At 36.9% G+C, this 21,708-nt stretch overlaps 1 protein-coding gene across 1 annotated transcript in view; it reads right to left on the bottom strand.

Annotated features, from left to right (window-relative positions):
• The window catches only part of LOC115210256, a 439,746-nt gene that overhangs the window by 235,728 nt on the left and 182,310 nt on the right, over positions 1-21,708 (bottom strand). Inside the window, exons 19-21 of the mRNA XM_029778744.2 lie at positions 17,605-17,736; positions 15,147-15,263; positions 8,180-8,242 (exon numbers count right to left, since the gene is read on the bottom strand). Coding sequence (XP_029634604.1) covers positions 8,180-8,242; positions 15,147-15,263; positions 17,605-17,736 — 312 coding nt within the window. The remainder of the gene's footprint in view (positions 1-8,179; positions 8,243-15,146; positions 15,264-17,604; positions 17,737-21,708) is intronic.

Below are 21,708 nucleotides of genomic sequence, written 5' to 3'. Positions count from 1 at the left end.
TTGGCTAACAGCCATTCTAATGATGGGGATAATTACTTTCATAATACGACTAGTGGTACCAATAAAAATATCGATAAGAGCAACAGCAATGTAGTAGTAGCAGAGCAGCAATAATAACAATGATACAAAGAGAGCATGTTAGACAGGCATGATGGGTTGATAAGCAAGCAAGTTTGCTTTTCCTTATCTATAACCATTATGTCTGGTTTATTATTTCCTAATTTCTTCTGTTTGAATAGGAAAGTCTCACAAAATCTTACATTTCTCTGACTCCAGTACTCTTCCGACTCAATGACTGTGCCATGTGTTTCCAGCATCAAATCCTCATTACTAGCAGTATCCAGTGTGTAACTTTTACAACCTAGTCATGTCTCCATTTCTTATATTCTTCCAGTGCCAACTTAGAGCATTCTGTCACCATGTGTGCCACTGTCTCGTTCCAAATTCCACAGGCTCTACATTTTTCTGACATATTCTCTCCATATATATGAGTTGTTCTTATCACTTGAGCTTGGGCTGCTACAATAAGGCTCTCTGTTTCTTTTTTTAACCAAGCCCAGGATTTTGTTCTACATATGTCTTCGGTGACTATACAAAATTGGCATGCAGAGGTTTCTCTTTAATCTGTCTGATGAGCTTTCTTTGTATTTCATCTGTCTGACATGCTCTCTTAGTATCAGTTATTATTGCTGCTCTGCTACTGTTACTACTACTACTAGCATAGCCATTGTGCTTATCGATATTGTTATTGGTACCTCTAGTCGTATTATGAAAGTAATTATCCCCATCATTAGAATGGCTGTTAGCCAAAGTAATAGAAATATGCTCAATGTATTTATTGTTAATAGTAGTATTAAAGTTATTGCTGTCATTTCTGCTATTAGGGTTAATATTAGTATTATTATTATTCCTACTGTTATAATCAATAACGTTATATTTATCATATATTTATTTACTATTCTCCTTAGAATTGTTATTTTGGTAACACCTATTAAGTTTGTGCTTGTTTGGTGAGACTATGTTGGATTCAATATTAGGTAATGAGAAGTAGGATAATTTGGGGGTAGATCTATTCAAGATAGAATGGTACTTATGGTGGCAGACAAAACTGGAATCTATGATGTCGAAAAAGAGCGTAGCCAAGCTCTCAACATTTAGAGAGAAGGTAGGTGTGTGTGTGTGTGAGACATAAAAGTATTGTTCTCCCTCCACTTTTATGATGTAATTTTGGGGTATATAATCATTTTCGTTTTTTCTAGTTGGAATTTGTATTGGAGATTCTATTTTATTTAAAGGATTGTTTAGCATGAGTAGTATATGGATGTGTGGGAGATGGCAGAATATGCTACATTCTACACTCTTTATGGTTCCTAATGGGGAATTGAGAATCTCTGTCTGATGTAGAGGATGTTGTATTCTTATTATTGGGGTATTTCTTAAGCCTAGTGATAGATAAGAATGTAATTTTTTGTGAGACGCCACTAGCACTATTACTGCTTGTGGGTAATAGGCTATTAAGTATTTCCTATGATGCTGATAGATCTCAGATTCTAATTTATATACCTTTAATTACAGTATTAAAAATAGATTTAAGGTGATGATGTGAACTTACATTGAAATATTTTAGATATTCATTATGTTTATGGTAGAGGAATATAAAGAAGAATTTAAATGTAATGTAACATGTAGCTACTTTATTAGTATTTTCAAACATAATAGATATGTTAGGTTAACATTAGCAACATATATATATATATACACATGCATACATACATACATATATATATATATATAAACTTAGATAAACTTAGATATATTATTTGAATCCTGTTTAAGTCAAGTTTTGTTTATGGTCCATTCAAGTAGTGAGTTTTTGTTGGGTGAGTTGTATCCAATTATGGGTGGCTTAGCTGGTATTCCTTGAAGGAATCTATCCAGACTCCGTTTAAAGTTGATGGGATCCTTTTCCTCTTTGATCTCTTTCGGGACAATGTTAAATAGGACAGGGCCTGTTGAGGAAAAGAAATTATGTTGCAGTGTACATGTATGCTGTGATCTTGAATTGGGCAGGGGACGTATGGCCCGTGGTCCCAGTCTTGGATGAACCTTGAAGCTAATGTTCAGGTCGTTTGGGCAAAGTTGACGGTATATTCTCCACATCGTACAAATGATGTACCGCTCACAGCGACGCTGGAGAGAGTAGAGTTTCAAGGCTATAAGGTGGTCCCAATAATCGAGAGCAGCCATGCCTTCAATTCATTTAGTGAGTGCCCTCTGGGGTAATTCAATTCTCGAGATGTTTTGTCTTGTATGAGGAGACCACAGTGGGCAGCAGTATTCGAGGTGTGGCCATACAAAGGAGGAGAAAAGTGGTATGATGACACCTTGTTCTCTGGACCGGAAAGTTCTTAAGATCCAGGAACTCATCCTACGAGCTATATCGACCTTATTGTTGATGTGTGCACTCCAACAGAGATCTTCATCAACAATTACACCCAGGTCTCTGATATTGTTAGAGGCTGTGAGCGGTTCCCCTGAAGGAAGAGAGTATGGCTGTTTTAGTGAGGAATTTCTTCCAAAATGCATCAGCTCAAATTTTTCCTCATTCAGTCGCATTTTGTTTCTGTCTGCCCATTGACTCACAGCATATATATATCAGACTAGAGTTGAGTTTGGTCTGCTTCTTCATTGATGATTTGCTGGAGCTTAGTGTCATCAGCAAATATTTTCACTTTGCAGTAATGTACGACACTGGAAAGGTTGTTTATGTAAATTATAAAGAGTAGCGGGCCCAAGACAGTCCCCTGGGGGACACCGTTGGTGACTTTTGCTGGGCTTGAGTGGACTCCATCAACTACAACATGTTGTGTTCTATTCGCCAGGAAATGCTTAATCCAGTGTAGAAGTTTTCCACGGATTCCAACATTTGCCAATTTTGAGAGTAGGATATTATGGTCAACCCTGTCGAACGCTTTACTGAAGTCAAGATATATGACATCAGAGTTCGAACCTGTTCCCAAGGCTTTGAGTATATCTTCAATGTGGTATAAGAGCTGTGTTAGACAGTCCCTGTCACAGCGAAAGCCATGCTAATTTGCATTTAGGAGTTTGTGGGTCTCCAGGAAGTCAGCTATCCTTGATCTTAACCCTCTTTCAAACACTTTAATGATGTGGGAGGTGAGTGAGATTGGGCGATAGTTGACTGCGAGGGATATGTTTCCCTGTTTGAAAACCGGGATGACAGACAGGGATAGAAGCTGTTTCAGTATATAATCTGAGTCTAATGAATTTCTCCAAAGGTTGGTCAGAGGGACTGCAAGTTGGTGTCTACATTCCTTCAGGAGACTAGCGGGGAATCTATCAGGGCCTACAGCAGAATAGTATTTGACCTCATTTATTGCTGCTATGATGTCAGAGGCAGTGAAGGTTATATCTGAGATTTTATGTTGGGAATCAACTTCGTTCGCTTCTCTTACGTCAATATCAGTGGGAACACTAAAGACAGAGCAGTATTGTTTCTGCAGTATTTCTGCCATTTCTTTAGCATCATGTTGAGGAATGCCGTTATCATCGATCAATGGCCTAATGGGTGAGACAGTGGTTCTACGCTTATTTGCATAAGAATAGAACACTTTTGGGTTCTGTTTGATGTTTTTGATTACCCACTGTTCCTCCACAGCTCTTTGATTTTCGATGGAGGTTTTCATGTCGGTCTGCAGATGAAGTTTTTCCAACTCTAGCCTTTTCATTGTTGTTGAATGTGGATGTTGTATGTGGGAATATTTTAATTGGTTGATTTTTTTATTGAGTCTTTTGATGCGCCTGATGAGTGTTTTTTTCTTTTTAGGGAGCTGGTTTCTGTTTGTGTTAGATTTCGTAGGAGCGTTTTTAGAGCATGTATAGGTGTTCTCAAAGTGCTGCCATGCGGTCTCAATTTGGGTGGAATTGAGAGTAAAAGACCAGTCGATGAAAGACAGATCCTTTCTGATTGCTCACCAGTCCGCTTTGTCGAAGTTTATGTTGTCAAATGAGTGCCATGGAGTGGGATTGGCTGGTTTGGTTTTTATATGTCGGGAATTAAAATTGCAGAGAACCATGTTGTGGTCTGAGAGAAGAGTCTTTTCAACTGAAAATATATATATATACATACATATATATACATACACATACATATATATATATACATACATACATATATATATACACATACACACACACATATATACATACATACATACATACATAAATAAATACATACATACATGCATGTATATATATATATATGTTACTTTTCCCAAGTAACCAGACAATTAATTTTGAGAAATACTGCACAAAATTACACGAATTAAAAGCAGCAATTCAAGAGAAACATCTAGAATTGGCCAACAGGAAGGGTGTTGGTTTCCAACATAATAATGCAAGACTGCACGTTTCTTTGGGAACCAGACAAAAATTGCTGCAGCTTGGCTGGGATGTGTTACCCCGCCCTCCATATTCATCAGATATTGCTCCTTCAGATTTCCACTTATTCAGGTCTATGCAGAATAGTCTTAATGGTAAAAATTTCAATTCCCTGGATGACGTAAAAAGATACCTTAATGAATTCTTTGCCATGAAACCACGTCAATTATAAGAAGAGGGTATTTTCAAGTTACAGGAAAGATGGAGACACATTGTGCAACAAACTGGTTCATATTTGGTTGATTAAAAATGTAATGGCAAGTATTTATTGACCTTTTTCTTTCCTTTAAAAATTGGCACGAACTTTCTGGACAACCCAATAATATACACTCTGCTTTAATTACCCAACAGAATCACAAACTAATCAATCTACTACAATGAAATTCACTCCCCTTAAGAACATAATATAATGTAAGACTAACAAATTTTAACTTTATTACAATTACCGAGGTATCAACTTATTTGCATTCTGAAGACATTTACTAAAACTAGTAAATGAAAACAATCGTAAATGCTACCTTCTTCTTTGTTAATTAATTAAATTAAAGGCATACAAGTGAAAACGATGAGTTTCTCCTTGTTATTTACATCCATTTTCTTCTTGTATATATATATATATATAGAGAGAGAGAGAGAGAGAGTGAGGTGCAGGAATAGCTGTGTGGTAAGAGGTTTGCTTCCCAACCACATCTGTGTGTCTTTGTGTTTGTCCCTCACAACCTGACAACTGGTGTTTGTTTGTTTATGTCCTTGTAACTTAGCAGCTTGGTAAAGAGAGACAAACACAATAGGAACCAGGCTAAAAAAAGTATTGGGGTTGATTCATTTATTTAAACACCTTTCAAAGTGGAGTTGAATCACTGAAACATGTAGAAAATAAATGATAACAATATGTATGCATATGTGTATATACATACATGCATATATACATATATTTACATGCACACACTTGAAGCAAAGAATCACTTTTAGAGTGCAACACTCAACCAAAAATTAGATTCCAAAGTGGGTTCCACACTCCACTGCAGTATCCAGTGTAGTACAATTTGTGGCATCCACTTTAGGATAGGCTAGTGTGTGGAATATGAGCCAAATAATAGAAATAATAATAACAATTTAGTAGAAAACATATATGGTATTCAATGCTTTATAGGACATACATGCAAGATACTGATGAAATAATGTGCAGGACTGCACAATGTTTCATACAACTGCCGTGTAATTAGAAACATGTGCATGTCCTATAAACCATTGAATAGCATACGTTTTCTGCTTGTTGTAGTTATTTGCATATACATGCGTGTGTGTATTTATCTGTGTGCACACTTCTTGGGTGGGTGCACACCAACTAAACTATATCTGGTTAGACCTTATTTCCCTAACCCTTCTTGATTCCAAATCCCTAGAACTATAATTATGGCCTAACACATACCAATTAACACAGTCTGATTCATCTCTATCAATGATGGTGGTCATTGTGTTTGAGTTAATATGAGAGAGGCTTAACTCTCTCCATGTTATCCCCACGGTAAGATTCGAATACAGTTGTGTAAACAAACAAACACTCATTTATTCACACTACCAACTACTTACAGCAGATAATTATACTTTTTATTCATTTATTTGTTTCAGTCATTTGACTGTGGCCATGCTGAAGTACTGCCTTTAGTTGAACAAATTGACCCCAGGACTTATTCTTTGTAAGCCTAGTACTTATTCTATCAGTCTCTTTTACCAACCACTAAGTTATGTGGACATAAATGCATCAAAATCAGTTATCAAGTGATGCTGGTTGGACAAACACAGATACACAAACATACATAAATATATGTATATATATATATGACGGTTTTCTTTCAGTTTCCCTCTAGCAAATCCACTCACAAAACTTTGGTCAGCCCAAGACTATAGTAGAAGACACTTGCCCAAGGTGCCATGCAGAGGGACTGAACCCAGAAACAAGTGGTTGGTAAGCAAGTTACTTTATTTCATTATATTTGCTATAGGCAGTACATAGACTGCAGCTTTGCAGGCTGGACAGGAACATTAATGAAGTGAATGATAATGAAATGAAGATGATAAGGATGGGAGAAGACAAAAAGTGCCAGCCAATTTTTGCTTCTCTAAAACATTGTTCTTCAGAAAAAATACAAAATGAAGTATTAAACCTCTTACAACAGTTTTTACAATTTAAAACACATAGTTGAGGTAATTAAGTTCCTTCCTCCCCGATCAGGCTATACGCTTCCCTTAGGCAATGTTCCAGCTCCAGGTCAGGGCCTCAGAAGGCATATCTACACATGTCTTTTGAGAAGGTGTCCATCGCTCTAACCATATCGATATCCGATATGACCTTCATAGTCACCTGCAAAGGCCAATCCTTGTCCTCTGTCCAGGGCATGGGCTCCTCCCTCCAGTCATCCAACTTCTCTATGTAGCTCTGTATTGCCCCTCCCTTCTGGAAGAAGATGACAAAATCATATCTCCTGGAAGGGGTCTCAGTTTCTCTGTCAGAGGCACACTTCCCACCAACAAAGTTTCTGGGCATGCCGACAGTTCACCATCAACTGCCGGCAATGTCCCATTCTTTTTCTTTCTCCTTTTTCTCTTCTATACGATGGGAGGGTGGAGTTCCTCCTTTATGTCCGGAAGCCCTTCCTTCCCTCCTGCTACCTCAGGATCCATAGCTGGGCAACCATTGTTGCCCACCTTCATTCTTTTTCGAGGGGGTGGCAACCCCCTTGACTTCCTCCCTCTCTCCCTCCAAAGGGGGAGCAGGGGGCTGTTCCTCTATTAACTGCTCCAGGACCTTTGCTTGGTCCCGGCAACAGTTTTTCTTTATGTGGCCCAATTCCAGGCACAGGTGACACTTGGAGGGGGGGGCGGCGTCCCTCATGGATTACCGGGTACCTGGAACCAGCCATTGTTAAAAAATCTGGCAAAACCAGATCATCGGCTGATTGGGTCCATAGGGTCAAAATTGCTTTTGACCCCACCCACTCAGCTGCAGGGAGAATTCTGACATTCAGCTGCTTGGCAGTGCTGTCACTCAGACCCCGACTGATAGTGTCTTCTATCCATTCGGGCTCTATACCGAGTGGCAGCCCACACATCCAAGCTCTTGTCAATCTCCTCCCTTCATAAGTGGGAAGAAACAAAATTTTCTCCCCTTCTAAGGGTCTGCTTGTGAAATCCTGAGCCTCTGCAGGGGTGTCAAACAACACACACACTGTCACGTATTTAACACCCCCTTTGGATAAACTCTGCCAATTCTTTTTGTGATGTCTGCCAATGTCTGTCTGTGAGAACACAGTGATGGTTTCAAGAACCTTAGAATAGATTTTTAACACCACTGTTCTCTCAGAAATATTCTGCAACCACTGTTTGGGGACCACTATTTGCCACTCCAAAACAGTATTTTTTGCTTCCATATTGACGAAAAATAAATAAAATGTAAAATGTTCAACACAAAAGTTCAAAAATTCAAATCAAAGTCAATAATAAACACAAAAAAGAATGGAAAGACAGAGGAGAGAAACAGAACGAAGGAAGACAGTTCAAATGGCAACACAATTCTGCTACTCAGGTAATCTGCAGTGTTCCATTGCAATACAAAATTTCGATTTTGGTTTCTCACAATTAAGTGAGACACAAAAAACAGTAATTTCCCTGGCCGTCAGAAACACCAGTCAAAAATAGCAGTTAAACTATCACTTACCTCATTATGAAGAACTGTAGAGCACTGTGTTTTGGCACAATCTAACATCTCCTGGACAGTATTCTGAAATAAAAAAAAAATAAATTGGAAAAATCAACAGATATTTTTCTTTACTGCTTACTAATTATCTATATTATCCACTCACAAAATATAATAGAAATTGTTGAAGAGGAACTGAAATTCCAAGTGCTTTCTTCCTTTTTGTGTGTGTGTATGTGTTAATGTTTGTCTTTATGCCAAGTTATATATAAAAACAATTTAACATTATACTGTGCACATAAGTGAAAGCAGGGTATTGTAATCATTTGTCTTTGTGTTTTTGCAAAATTACTGGAAAACAGCTGAGCGGATTTTCACCAAATTTGGCAGAAACACTCATTGAAAATTTGGTTTGATTATCTTCATACATACATAGATATGTGATTGAGTGTGTGTGTAGTGATGGATTTGATGGTTTTGTTTATTTACAAGTCAATTTCTTAATTTCACTGGAGTATAAATACCTATAATAGTGATACTTGAAATAGAAAATTCGAACTTATAAATTTCCTGATAAGTGGTCATATTATTTAAATCCTACAATGAACTACAGTATATATGATTCACCTGCCATCTTTGAAAGATGCTAAAAACACTCAAATTCTATGCAATATTTTCTAAAAGTATTTCACTTTGTTTACTATCTTTTTCATGATCATTTATTTAGATATATGCAAATTGTATGTAGAACTTTCCAAAACAACCTTTGATTTTCTTTGTCAACTTGTATTTTAGCATTTCACTGTAAAACCATTGAAATAGAAAGCTTTTCTTTTGTGAACATGCATGAGTCTTCAGTGAAAAACTAGAGAAGAATCTTCATTTTATGTTATTTTTTTCTTAATTTTAATTCCAAACCCCTAAAATAACATTCAAATTTCTTAGCTAACTTGTATTTAACATTTTTGTGAAAACTATATATATATAGTTGGAATTTACAAAAAACAAAAGACGAAGACAGGTGTGTAAACAACAAATAGGTGTATTAGTTTAATGCTTGGAAAGGTGTGAAAGTCTTTTACGTTTTGAGCCGGCGCTCTACAACAGAAAGGAACATGAGAAAATAAACAGAGAGAGAATAAAAAAAGAAAGCTTTAGTAGCTAGCAGTCAATCATGGCGATGGTCAGACAGGAGAACTATGAAAAAGGGGAGATAATAAAGTAGTGGTGATTCCAAAACGAAGGTGCACGTGTGGGTGTATGTGAGAGCATGTGTGTGCTGGATAGGTGACAGTGACCTTGACATGTGGGTTTGTGCATGTGTAGGCGTGTAGGTGGTGTATGGTGTGGAGTGGGTGCTGGGAAGTAGACAATGCTTGTGTGTGCAGGGTGGTGCAATGTAGTGTGGTGGTGTGATGTGTGGTGTGTTGTGTTGTGTTGTGGTGTGATGTGATGTGTGGTGTGTGATGTGGTGGTGTGTGGTGTGGTGCGATGTGGCATGTGGTGTGGTGGTGTTGGGGCATGGGAAATGTGAGGGTGCGTATTTACATGAGGTAGTTTTGCGCCATTTGGCGTCTTCTTTTAGCATGTGGGTTAGCCTGTTGTAAGACTAGCTTTTTGCCCTTAATATGGTTTTATAAATATTAATGTCTCGTCCAGGATATATATATATATATATATATACACACATATATACACACGTCTACATAACAGCCTAACAACCTTATTTGTGTATATATAAACTGTGGGAATTGGGATATGACTACCTTCTATGTATATTTCCTATTTAGTACTGGGGATGTTTCATTTATGAGGACATACTCCTGCATTTGTCTGTGTGTTGGGTCCTTTGGGTACTTGGATAAAATATGGATGTCAAGTTGACTCAGTGTGCTCCCATGTTTGGCTTTGGCATGTTGGTATGGAGAACTGTTTTTTGTCGTCATATTGTCTCAAATGTCCATTTATTCTCTCCTCAATGCTTCTAGATGTCTCATCTATGTATATCATGTTTTTGTCTTTACGATGATGATGATGATGAAGCACCTTCTATGCACCTTATGCTGTACATTACATTTCTAGTTCTACAGTTAATGCCAGGGTTGATCTTACATACCACACAGTTATCATTGGTGCACGTGTCATTCTCAAGGGGAGACATCCTACATAGTTGTGATGATGGAGCTCCCTGGCTTTTCAATGGTCTTAATGTTGAGTTTGGCCTCCTTCAGAGCTTTCCTAAATCTTTGGGCTAGTTTTCCATGGGCTGTGGCCTCTATAAACATCACTCCTTGATATCTCTTTGTCTAATACCACATGTTCACTCTGTTTGCTTTGTCACAAACTCTTTGTATCCTATTCCAGTCCTTACTTCTATATCTAGGGCAGGTTCTGCTGGTTTCATTGCATATAATGCTGTGTAACTTCTTTCTAGCTTTATACCTGAACCCTATCTTTCTGGTCATAACCAGAGAATTGCATGCGGTGCATGAAGTTCTGTACATGTTTCTTTGTTTCATAGTGGGGACATGTTGTTCATTATCCTAAGTTTGCTATCAGTATGTTGATTTTTATGTTGTGTGGCAGAGCTGAGTTCTTGTGAACAACATATTTAGAAGCTATGGGTTTCATGTAATAGGAGGGGAGGAGTTGCACTCTGTTGTTCAGTATCAAGGACAGGGAATCTATTGTTAGGGTGCCTAGGGTAATCTATAGTTACTTTGATATATTGGTGGATGGAGCTAGCTAAGTGCTGGATGCTCCCCATTATGCTCCTCTCAGTTTCTATAATACAGTAACTAGATTTTGTCCTAACTAGATTATTTATGTCATCTATATACCTACATTAATGCAAAACAGTTGCAGATTGTTCCACTAAGGAATGTTTAAGTTTTCTGTCCCACTAGGTCACGAAGCAGTTGGCCACATCTCCAGTCACACCGACACCAATGGATGCACCTTGAACCTGCATGTATAGTTTCCTGCTAAACTTTACTATGTGGTTCTTATGCTAGCCCCTATTGCATGTACAATCATTCTTTTCACCTGACTGTTGTTCTCAGGGTCCTGGGTGGGTATGGTCTCGCCACTCCAGCACTCTTCTTCACTGCTGTGACTTGGCAGGGCAAAATTTACTAAAGTCATGATTGTCTAGGTAGTCACAGTCATAGCTTAGTTTAAGGAGGAGGCCCCTTTCTCTTGTGTTGATTTGGTGGAACTCTACTGCACTCTCACAGATAATCTCAATGCATTTTCCCATAACAAAATCTATGTCTATAGATGGGTTGAGTGAAACTACATCCATACTGCCCACTACACAACCTGTGAGGTTGATGGAGTGGTTGCAACTACTGATTCTGAGGAGATCCTCCATGCTTACAGACACATCTGGGGACATTTCAATGAGTGGCTATAACACCTGTGAGAGGAAGTAGGATGCCTATAATTGTTGGAGATGCTCCAGCTCCATGAAACCAGTATGCTTCGCTGAATGTGCAATGTTAGTGTGCACATATGACAGAGAATAAATATGTCCAGAGAAAAACTGGGCATAAGCGGCATCAGATATGTGCAAGAGAGATGAATGCACTGGCATGGTCATGTGAAATGTATGGACGAGGACAGCTGTGTAAAGAAGTGCCGGGCTTCAACTGTAGAATGAAACTGTAGAAGAAGTAGACCCTAGAAGACATGGAATGAGGTGGTAAAGCATGCTCTTCGAATGTTGGGCCTAATGGAAATGATGACTAGTGACCAAGACCTTTGTTGATATGCTGTGCTTGAGAAGACTTGTCAAGCCAAGTGAAATCATAGTTGTGGCCATTGCCAGTGTCATATGAATGGCATCCATGAAATCGTAATCATGACCATTGCCGGTAGCGTGATCTTCAAATTTCAAGCCTCATGGCAGCAATGATAAGTAACCAAGATCTTTCACATTATGTTGTGCTGGAGAAGACTCGTCAAGCCAAGTGAAATTGTAGTTGCGGCAGTTGCCAGTGCCATGTAAATCATAGTTGTGGCTGTTGCCTGTGTCACGTAAATGGTACCTGTGCCAGTGGCATCTAAAAAGCACCCATTATGCACTTGGAATGATTGACGTTAGGAAACCATGCCAAATCAGACAGGGACCTGGTGCAGCCCTCTGGTTTACAAGTTCCAGTCAAACTGTCTAACCCATGCCAGCATGGAAAGCAAATGTTAAATAAAGGTGAATGATGAATATCTCTTATTATAAAAGGCAGATTTTATCTGCCTCCCTTTGTAAGTTATAGAAATCTACAATATAGGATTTCTTCAATTACAATTTACCTAGCATTTTTAAGAGTAGAATTCATCGGGTCATGCCAGGTCCGGTTTTTAAAATTTCAACCCCAATTAAGCAAAATTTAGAGAAAACTCACATTCTGGTGTATATGTCAAATGTTTTTCTTAATGTGGGATACACCACACGCAAATGCACACACACACAAAGGGAGCGACTGTTTCACTGACGCTATCACCCTTCTCCTCCTTTGTCTTTGCAAGTTTGCAGCTATTAAAGTGAAAACAGTGAATCCGACAGCGATTAAGAAAATGAATTGGTACCTGAATGGAGTGAAAATTTAAAAGCTGTTTCTTTCAGTGATTTTTCTGAAGAAACTGCACCAAGCCACAGACTTTCCCAGAAGAGTATAAAGCCTTAAACTATTTCTTTTTACTTTTTTGAATGAGCCTATTTGAAATCATTACGCTAAACGTAAACAAAGCGAAAGAAAGGATAGTTTGTTATTTCCCACAACCTTAAATTAAATTAAGGCCTATTTTGCCTAAATATTATTATGGGTATCAGAAAGTTACCCAGAATAACAAATTCTATCGTAAAATTTTGTTGTATACCCAATTGAATATTAGCTAATAACCCATTTTCTATAGCAATGTTTGAACAAAATTTTAATAATTTTATATATTGTTGAATTTACCTGTATCTACCTGCAATTAGAGTCACTTTGTGACAAAAATTATAGTGTAGAATTGGTTGAGAATATTTCATTAAATTATCTTCCAAAAATCAGATTAATATATTGATAAATAAAAAAGTTATAGTTGTTTAATGAAACCAGACTAAATTTATGATTACGTTAGAAATTAATTGAAACACATAAGGGGTGTAATTTGGTCAGAAATATAGTAACGAAAGGGTTAAGAAAAACCAAAAAATATTTTATTCTTTATAAATGTTGTATTCAAAATAACATTTTCTTTTAAGAATGTATATATAACAAAGTATGTGTATATAACTACGTGACTTATATCTTTATATATAAGAGTGAAGTTGTGTGTCTGTCTCCTACGATTTAGATTCGTAACGACTCCCACATTTTGCGGTGCAGTGTAGCCAAAACCGGGTATCTTATAGTCGTGATTCATATCGAGCCCTTCTGGGTATTAGCGCGCGTCTACAATGAGTCTACGATTTAAAAAAATTTACCATCATATTTTTCCATTTTAATGCATTTTTTTTGCTATTATTTAAGGGAAGTAACTCTCTAAAAATATCTGCGATGTGTCAACGATTTAAAAAGAAATTTACCTTAATTTTTTTTCCATTTTTAATGCATTTTTTCCCTATTTTTTGGCTATAACTCTCTAAAAATGCTTATATAGTTATTTCCCTTACAAACCTGAGCAACGCCGGGCGATACTGCTAGTATATATATACATATATGAATAAAAAATGGAGTTAACGCAGGTTTAAACAAGTATTTTTACTTTCGACACATGTTTCGAAAATTCCACTGATACTATTCAAAAGAATAAATTCATTTAGAATGGTTGATCCTCTCAATTTCGATACCATATGACAAAGGCAAGAAATTCTGTCTTCTCTGCAATTCTGAGCTATTTTTCATTATTTTTCTAAAAATACTCTAGTAAACACGGTTATAGAACGAGCATACAGATGTAAGCATTGGCAGAAACATACATTTAGTGCATATAAGTAGTCTCTATCATTATATATAATTTAAACTTTAATTTCCTTTATATTTAACATTCACTATTAATATCCCTACTCTTTCTGTTAGCTACTTATGACGTTATATCATATAACGTTTTTTTAAACAATATTAATAGCGTTCTGTCTATCGCTATACAAATCCATCATTTTTTGCTAAAATGTCGTATTGACGAGTTTCGTTTTTTTCACTTTCCCGAAGAGAAGATTGCATTGTTTATACCATTTATTCTTTTGAATAGTATCAGTGGAATTTTCAAAACATGTGTCGAAAGTAAAAATACTTGTTTAAACCTGCGTTAACTCCATTTTTTATTCATATTATTCAAAATATTCAATGTAAACACGAAGTTTCAACCTTTATAAACAAGGAGTTACAACATCTTTACTCGTGAGATTTTTGCTGCCCTGGTAACTATTTATTTATTTTTCCGTGTTAATTGTTAACAAGGTAAAAATACACTCATCTATTTATATATATATATAGGCATAGGCGTGGCTGTGTGATAAGAAGCTTGCTTCACAATCACATGGTTCCAGGTTCAGTCCTACTGCATGGCACCTTGGGTAAATGTCTTCTTCTATAGCCTCAGGCCAACCAAAGCCTTGTGAGTGGATTTGGTAGATGGAAACTGAAAGAAGCCCATCGTATATATATAAATATGTATATCAATGAAAAAAATACAGTGAATTCCATGGAAGTAGAGTCAGTGGTAATCCAGGTGGAATGCTGGTATGTAGATGAGGAGAGGTGCAGAAAGTTCTCTTGTTTTCTATAAATTTCAACTATATATATATATATATATATATGTATGTGTTTGTGTGTTTACATCCCTGTAACTTAGCAGTTCGGCAAAAGAAACAATAGAGTAAGTACTAGGCTTACAAAGAATAAGTCCTGAGGTTGAAAGGTGGTGCTTCAGCATGGCCGCAGTCAAATGACTGATACAAATAAAGGAATAAAAGAATATATATATACACTCAGATACTTACCTGAATATGAGAAGCTAGAACATCTTCAAGTTCCAAAACAATACTTTTCAGTTTTTTCTCTACAGGATTGCCAATGTCTTGGGATTTAAAAGCAATCTTCTGAAACAGTGGCAGAAGCTAAAGAGAAAGAAAGTTGTTGAAAGAAGACAATAAATTCGAAAGACTGCAAACAATGAATGTAAAAAAGAAAAAACTGGACTGATGCTATAATCTAAGTACTGTCATAGGCTATATTAAATTTTATCATCTTTAGAGCATCACCTTTGCACCATTATTATGATCCTTATAGTTATTATCTCACATCATATACATTAATGTCTTAAATATAAATTCTTGTACATTTTGATTTCATTTAGAGGTTGATAGGCAAGATTTGGTATTATTAACACAGGGGTTTAGTTTCAGTTCTATTATATGGGTACAATAAATTTGCAAAATATTAGCATATTACTTTGAATATCAATTAAGGTATACTTTGTAAATGCTGTGATGTATGTATTATTTACTGGACAAAATTAAATGTATCATTTATCTTTCTATAGACAAAAGAAAAAAAAAAGTTTAGCATGACTTTGTTTTAATCCTGGTTGAGATCTTTCTTTATTTTCTATGAAGAGAGATATATCTTATACCTATTTATAGTCACTTACTTCAATTTGCATAAACAGTGCTTTTTACTGGCTTTGCAGTCAATTATTAATTACTGGTGCACTAAACATCATATCTATGAGATATAAAAAAGACATTTGTTTTCGTTTAAAGTTACACATCACAGTGATTACTAAAAATTCATACTGTCACAAAGGCATATATTAGTATACTGTAGTGAGGCCTAGAATTGAAACCTTACAGCTTCAGTAATTAGGTCCAGACCACACTTAGTTCAGGTTACATTATTAACCATTTGACTCACTGGAATATCACCTCATATTAGAGAATGTTCAATTTTGTTCCAGTAATTTCTGCACTTTTGTGGTTACATAAGTACAATGTACACAAACAAATCAGAGAGAAAAGCACTTCAGAAGCACAAGAACAAGTCCTTTACATGAACAAATTTTCCTTGGTTGAAGCCAAGTTAAAAGGTTTCTTCAACTAAGATGGTCTAAGCATTATTCCCACCTCCCATGCAAAGCTAATCTCTTGTGTCTATGTAATTACAAACTACATTAATTTTTAGCACATTGCAATACACAACTGGTAAGTGTAGACATGTAAATATTGTGTTTTACTCCTGTGAAAATAAATGCTATTTCAACAATGTTCGGAGTTGCAGCTAAACTTTATACCAATCAATAAATATTCATTCAACCAAACCCAATATATCTAACACATGTGGTTTAAACCATCATTATTTTAATTAACATAATAGATGTATTATAGGGTTTACTTGGCATGCTTATTCATATCCCTGTTTGACTCATAAAGACTTGTATATGTGAGTTTTATTAGTCTATGTAGAGGTGGCAATGTCTGGAGTTGTTCCATTTAAATTTATTTGACATTTGAATATGTGAGATGAAAGAATTCAAAGGTGGTAGCACTGGAGAAAAATTATTGACTACAGTGTGGAATTTAGAGGTGAAATGCAATAGGAAGGATAAGATAGTGTAGTATATTATGTGGGCTTTTGGGAATGAGTATGCAACTTTTAGTTTGGAGAATCAGAGGCTATGGTGGTAGAGGTGGAAAAGATGGTTGTAGCATTACTCTATTCTTTCATTGGCTTCAGGTTATAACTGATTATTGTATTTATCAACTGTTATTGTTATTTTATTATCTCTGAATGATGAAAGAATGTCAACTTGGACAGGAATTGAGCTCAGAATGTAGAGGGATGCTACAAAATATCACTAACTATTTTTACTCAGTACTTTACCAGTTCTGTCATACACTGCACTGATCATTATTATTAATTTAATTCAAAGACCTTAAATTTGGAAGAAAATTGACTCCAGTACTTGACAAATACTTATTTTAATTACCCTAGAAATATGAAATGCACAGTAGACTTGGGCAGAATTTGAACTGAAAATGAACAAAATGTTATAAACTATTTTATCCTGCATTCTACAAATTCTGTAAGCCATTGCATTTATCATTGTTACTAACAAGAATATAATATTAATGTCTAATTTAGACACATTATCTTGAACTTTCAGGGAGATAGACAGGCAATTTAATTGATTCCAATATTTGACAGTTATGTATTTTACTGGTCTCCACAAGAAATATAAAGGATAAAGTATATTGATGTGGGAACCTTTGACAATTACCAAATACTTTTTGAATGTGGTTTGAGGTTTGTTTATGTAATAAGTCTTTGATATATGAGCAGTACTTAAATGTGGGTCACACTTGAACTTTGAGTGTGTATGTAAGTGACAAGACGTAGTACATACAAAGATCATAAAAATAGATGAATAGCAAAATTTTAATTAAAAGAGCCCCAAAATACCTGTTGAGAGTTGTTGGCATCATTAACAAATTTTCCAGCTTGTTCAATGTTTGGATCACTACTGCCAGAGGTAGATGTCCTTGATATAGCATTAACTGTATCTTGAACTTGAACCACTAGGCGGTCAACCATCTACAAAACAAATAATCATAAAGGAAAATAGAAATACACAACAAGCAACATACACTTTCAACCTCAAACAACAAAATGATATAGTTGGAAACTGGTAAATTTGGTAAGCTTTTAACAATGTCTTATGCTCCCAAGGATTTCATTACATGCTTGTATTTTGCTTCTTCCCTGATTATATGTGTTCAAGACTTCATCCATTTAACATCTATTTTTTTTTTTTGTGCTGGAAAAGGTAGGATCCAGTGAGCAGTAAGGCCATGTTGAACTCCAATGTCAGCTTTCATATGATCTCTATAGTTGGATGCCCTTCCCGATGTTTGGGTGCTTTTTTTTTTGTGACACCAGCACTAGCAAGATTGCTAAATAAATTGCAAGGCAAGAAAAGAAAGAAAGGAAAGAAAAAGCTGTTGAGAGGCTACAGTATGACAAGAACAAGCCCAGATGTCTTATAACAGAAATACAAGACTACTCCATATTATACAAGAGTGGGTAGGAGTAGCTGGAAAGATAGAATTGTAGGTGGAATGCTGAAGCATCTCAAGACAGTGGATTGTAAGTGGAGAAATAGAGGAGAAAGATGGGGGTAGCAATGCATGAAGCAAATGATGTGGAGAGATAAAAGAGTGGCTCAGGAGGGATAGGAGGGTAAGAGGAGCATGATGGTAGATATGAGAGGGTATTGAGAGTGACAGCAGGTAAGAGATGCGTTAAGAATGGAGTATAGGAGAGGAGAACACAGGCTAAAGGCACAAAAAGGTGATTGGTGGAAATAGAATGGGCTGGGATGACAATGAGAAATGGAAGTAGGGTGGGGGAAAAAATAATTGGAAGGGAGGGAACATAATATGTGCTTATTCTGCTCTCTGATGATTATAGCAGCTGAGTAGTACCACAAATAGTGAAGTGATGGGTGTTAAAGAATGAGATGCATGTGTGTGTGGTGGGAAATGCTTGATGGGACAGAGCAAAGGAAAGAAAGGACAGGAACCCACATATGTAAGCACAATCAAAGTGGCTTTAAGATATCATTTTTGTTGTGATAGATGGATCATGATGATGATGATCATTTGTCATCCCAGCCCACACTATTTACATCAATCACCTTTTTGTGCCTTTAGCCAATGTTCTCCTCTGCTAGAATCCATTCTTAACACATCACTTACCTGTTGGTTGGTTTGACAGGAACTGGCAAGACCATAAACCACACCAGGCTTCAATGAGTGGTTTGGCATGGTTTCTATTGCTGGATGCCCTTCCTAATGTCACCACTTTACAGAGTATACATAATGCTTTTTATGTGGCACCAGCACTTTTTACATAACACAATCACTGACAGCGTTACCAGTTACCTTGCAAGACAAAACAATTCCTCGTTTGGGAGGGGTAGTAGTATTGAGTGTGGGGGTGGCTTTGTACCACTTGAGAGATTAAAGATATAGACTGACAGATATAGGTTTCTTGTTATATAGAGACCAGTTGGAAAAGAGAGGTGAGTTAGAAGGTAAGAAAAAGAGTGATAGTAAGACAAATGATGGCAAAGATAGGTGATTGGTGGAGACAATAAGCAAGGGAATATAATGGGAAATGGAAGTGATTTGGATAGAGGGAAGAAAGGTAACTGAAAAAGCCGGGGGATGTAGTATGTACCTATTCTGCTCTCAAGTCATAGAGAAGTGACAGGTATTAGGGGATGAAATGTGGGGGAAAATGGTTGATGGAGCAGAGAGAATGGTAATGAGAAAGAGCCCCTCAAAGACAATCATTACCAAGATGGTTTTAGGATATCTATTCTGCTGTGGCAGATGGGTCTTCTCGAGTAACGCAATGTGCCACTTATCTTGGTCCATTGTTATCTCTTTTGTAAGGCTCAGCATCTTAAGATCAGCCTTCAATACTCTGTCCCATGTCTTCTTCGGTCTTGCTCTTCCATAAGTTCCATCGACTTAAAATAATTGGTACTGCTTTATGCAATTGTCTTCATCCATATGCATCACATAACCAAACCAGCACTGTCTTCTCTCTTGCACACTGTATCTAATTCTCCTTATGCCTAAGATTTCTCTCTATACACTAACACTGTTGCACATAGACACTTACACTGCACAACTAATGTAGTATACAAACTTAATTTCTCTCTGCATTCAGAGCCCTCTCACAACTGTGTAGCACTACTGTTCATACACATGCATTATACAATATTCCTTTCATTTGTAGATATCTTTGGTTGCCAACAGAGGTAAAAGCTCTCTGAATTTTCTCCATCCTATTCTAATACTAGCAGTTTCCATGTATCTGTAGACTTCTGTGCATCTTTCACATATAAACAGTACTTTCTCTGTTAGCCTTCCTATTATTTCACTGCACCTCTTGTGGGTCTATAGCTTGCACTGAGTAAACCATATGGAATTCCTGCCTACATCTTTCCTACATACTAAGCAAGGTCATTTACCTGATGGGAGTAGAGTCCTGCCCATTTGTTTGCTTACTAGGACCTTGGTCTTTGCTAAGTTAAATTTAAGGTCCTTCAATTCTAGGCTTTGCTTCCATCCCTAGAACTTCTTTTCTAGTTCTGTTACAGATTCTGCTATGAGAGCAAGATAATCAGTATACAGTAGTTCTCATGGGCAGCTGGTCATAAATTCCTCTGTTACAGCCAGGAGGATGATGATGACTAGGAGGGTGCTGAGGACTGAGCCTTGGTGAACATTTAGCTGTACAATTAATTTGTCACTCTACTCATGGATAACACTTACAGTTATACTAACAGCACCCTTGTACCGCTTTCACAAGCCATTTATCAATCCCTAGCTTCCTCAGAGACCACTATGTCATGGAGTGAGATTCTCTGTTGAAGGCTTTCTCCAGTTCAACAAATGACAAGTACAGGGGCTTTTCTTGCCTTCATATCTTAAATTGCCTTATCTATCCTGCTACTGTAACTAGAATAGCTGGTCCCTCAGCTGGGTTCACAAAAAGAGGACTTCCTTTCTCCCATTTGTTCTTCACATTTAATAGTATTCCAAACTTCTTTCTTTTCAGGGACACTGACTAGAAGTATATCATTATCCATCTATATGTACTTCATTCCACTCAAGTCTTTGACTGCCCTCTGCAGCCAGAGCTCATGCCTCACTACCAAGTAGCATTGCTCTAAGTACACAGGCATCCGACAGTTTGTTTTCCATTCAGAGAGTGAGACTTTGTTGCCAACACATCTCAATTTTCTCCATCCTACTCTTATTCTAGCAATTACACATTCAGAACATTCTCCTCCATTACTAATTAGGTTGCCTAGGTAACAGAAATTATCCACTACCTCTATAGACCCTCCAAGGTACAAGAGAATATCAATTTCCCATGTATGTTTAGTCTTTATGGCTCCTGTGCATTTTCACATACAAACACTACTTTGTCTTTTAACTTTCCTTTGATTCTACTGCACCACTTATGTGAGCACAACTTGCACCACACCAAATGGAATTCCTGCTTACACTTTTCTTATATAATGAGCAGGGATATATACCTGAAAGGAGTAGTATCATATCTGTTTCCTTCTAAGTTAGCAAAGGTTCTGCAGTTCCAGCTTTTGCTTCCACACCTGGAATTACTTTCCTAAGTCTCTTACAGATTCTGTTATGAGAATGAGATCATCAGCATATAGTAATTTCCAGGCTAAGTCAGTCTTAAATTCCTCTGTTATGGTCTACAGGACAATGATAAAGTGGGGAGGGCTGAGAACCAAGCCCTGTTGAAAGCCTACCTGTACACTCTAAATTCATTACTGAACTCATTGCTAACTCTCACCTTACTAACAGCATCCCTGTACATGGCTTGTACAGCTTTCACAAGTCATTCAGCTTCATCAGAGACTGTGAAAGGCATTCTCTAGGTTAACAAATGTGAAGTACAATGATTTACACTTAGAAAAATAGTTTCTCTGTAGTTGTCTGACTAAGAAGATAACACCAGTAA

The sequence above is a fragment of the Octopus sinensis genome, linkage group LG1 (genome assembly GCF_006345805.1).
Source record: "Octopus sinensis linkage group LG1, ASM634580v1, whole genome shotgun sequence".
NCBI lineage: Eukaryota > Metazoa > Mollusca > Cephalopoda > Octopoda > Octopodidae > Octopus > Octopus sinensis.
The sequence above is the reverse complement of the archived record's forward strand: the minus strand, read 5'-3'. Positions and strand labels throughout refer to the sequence as shown.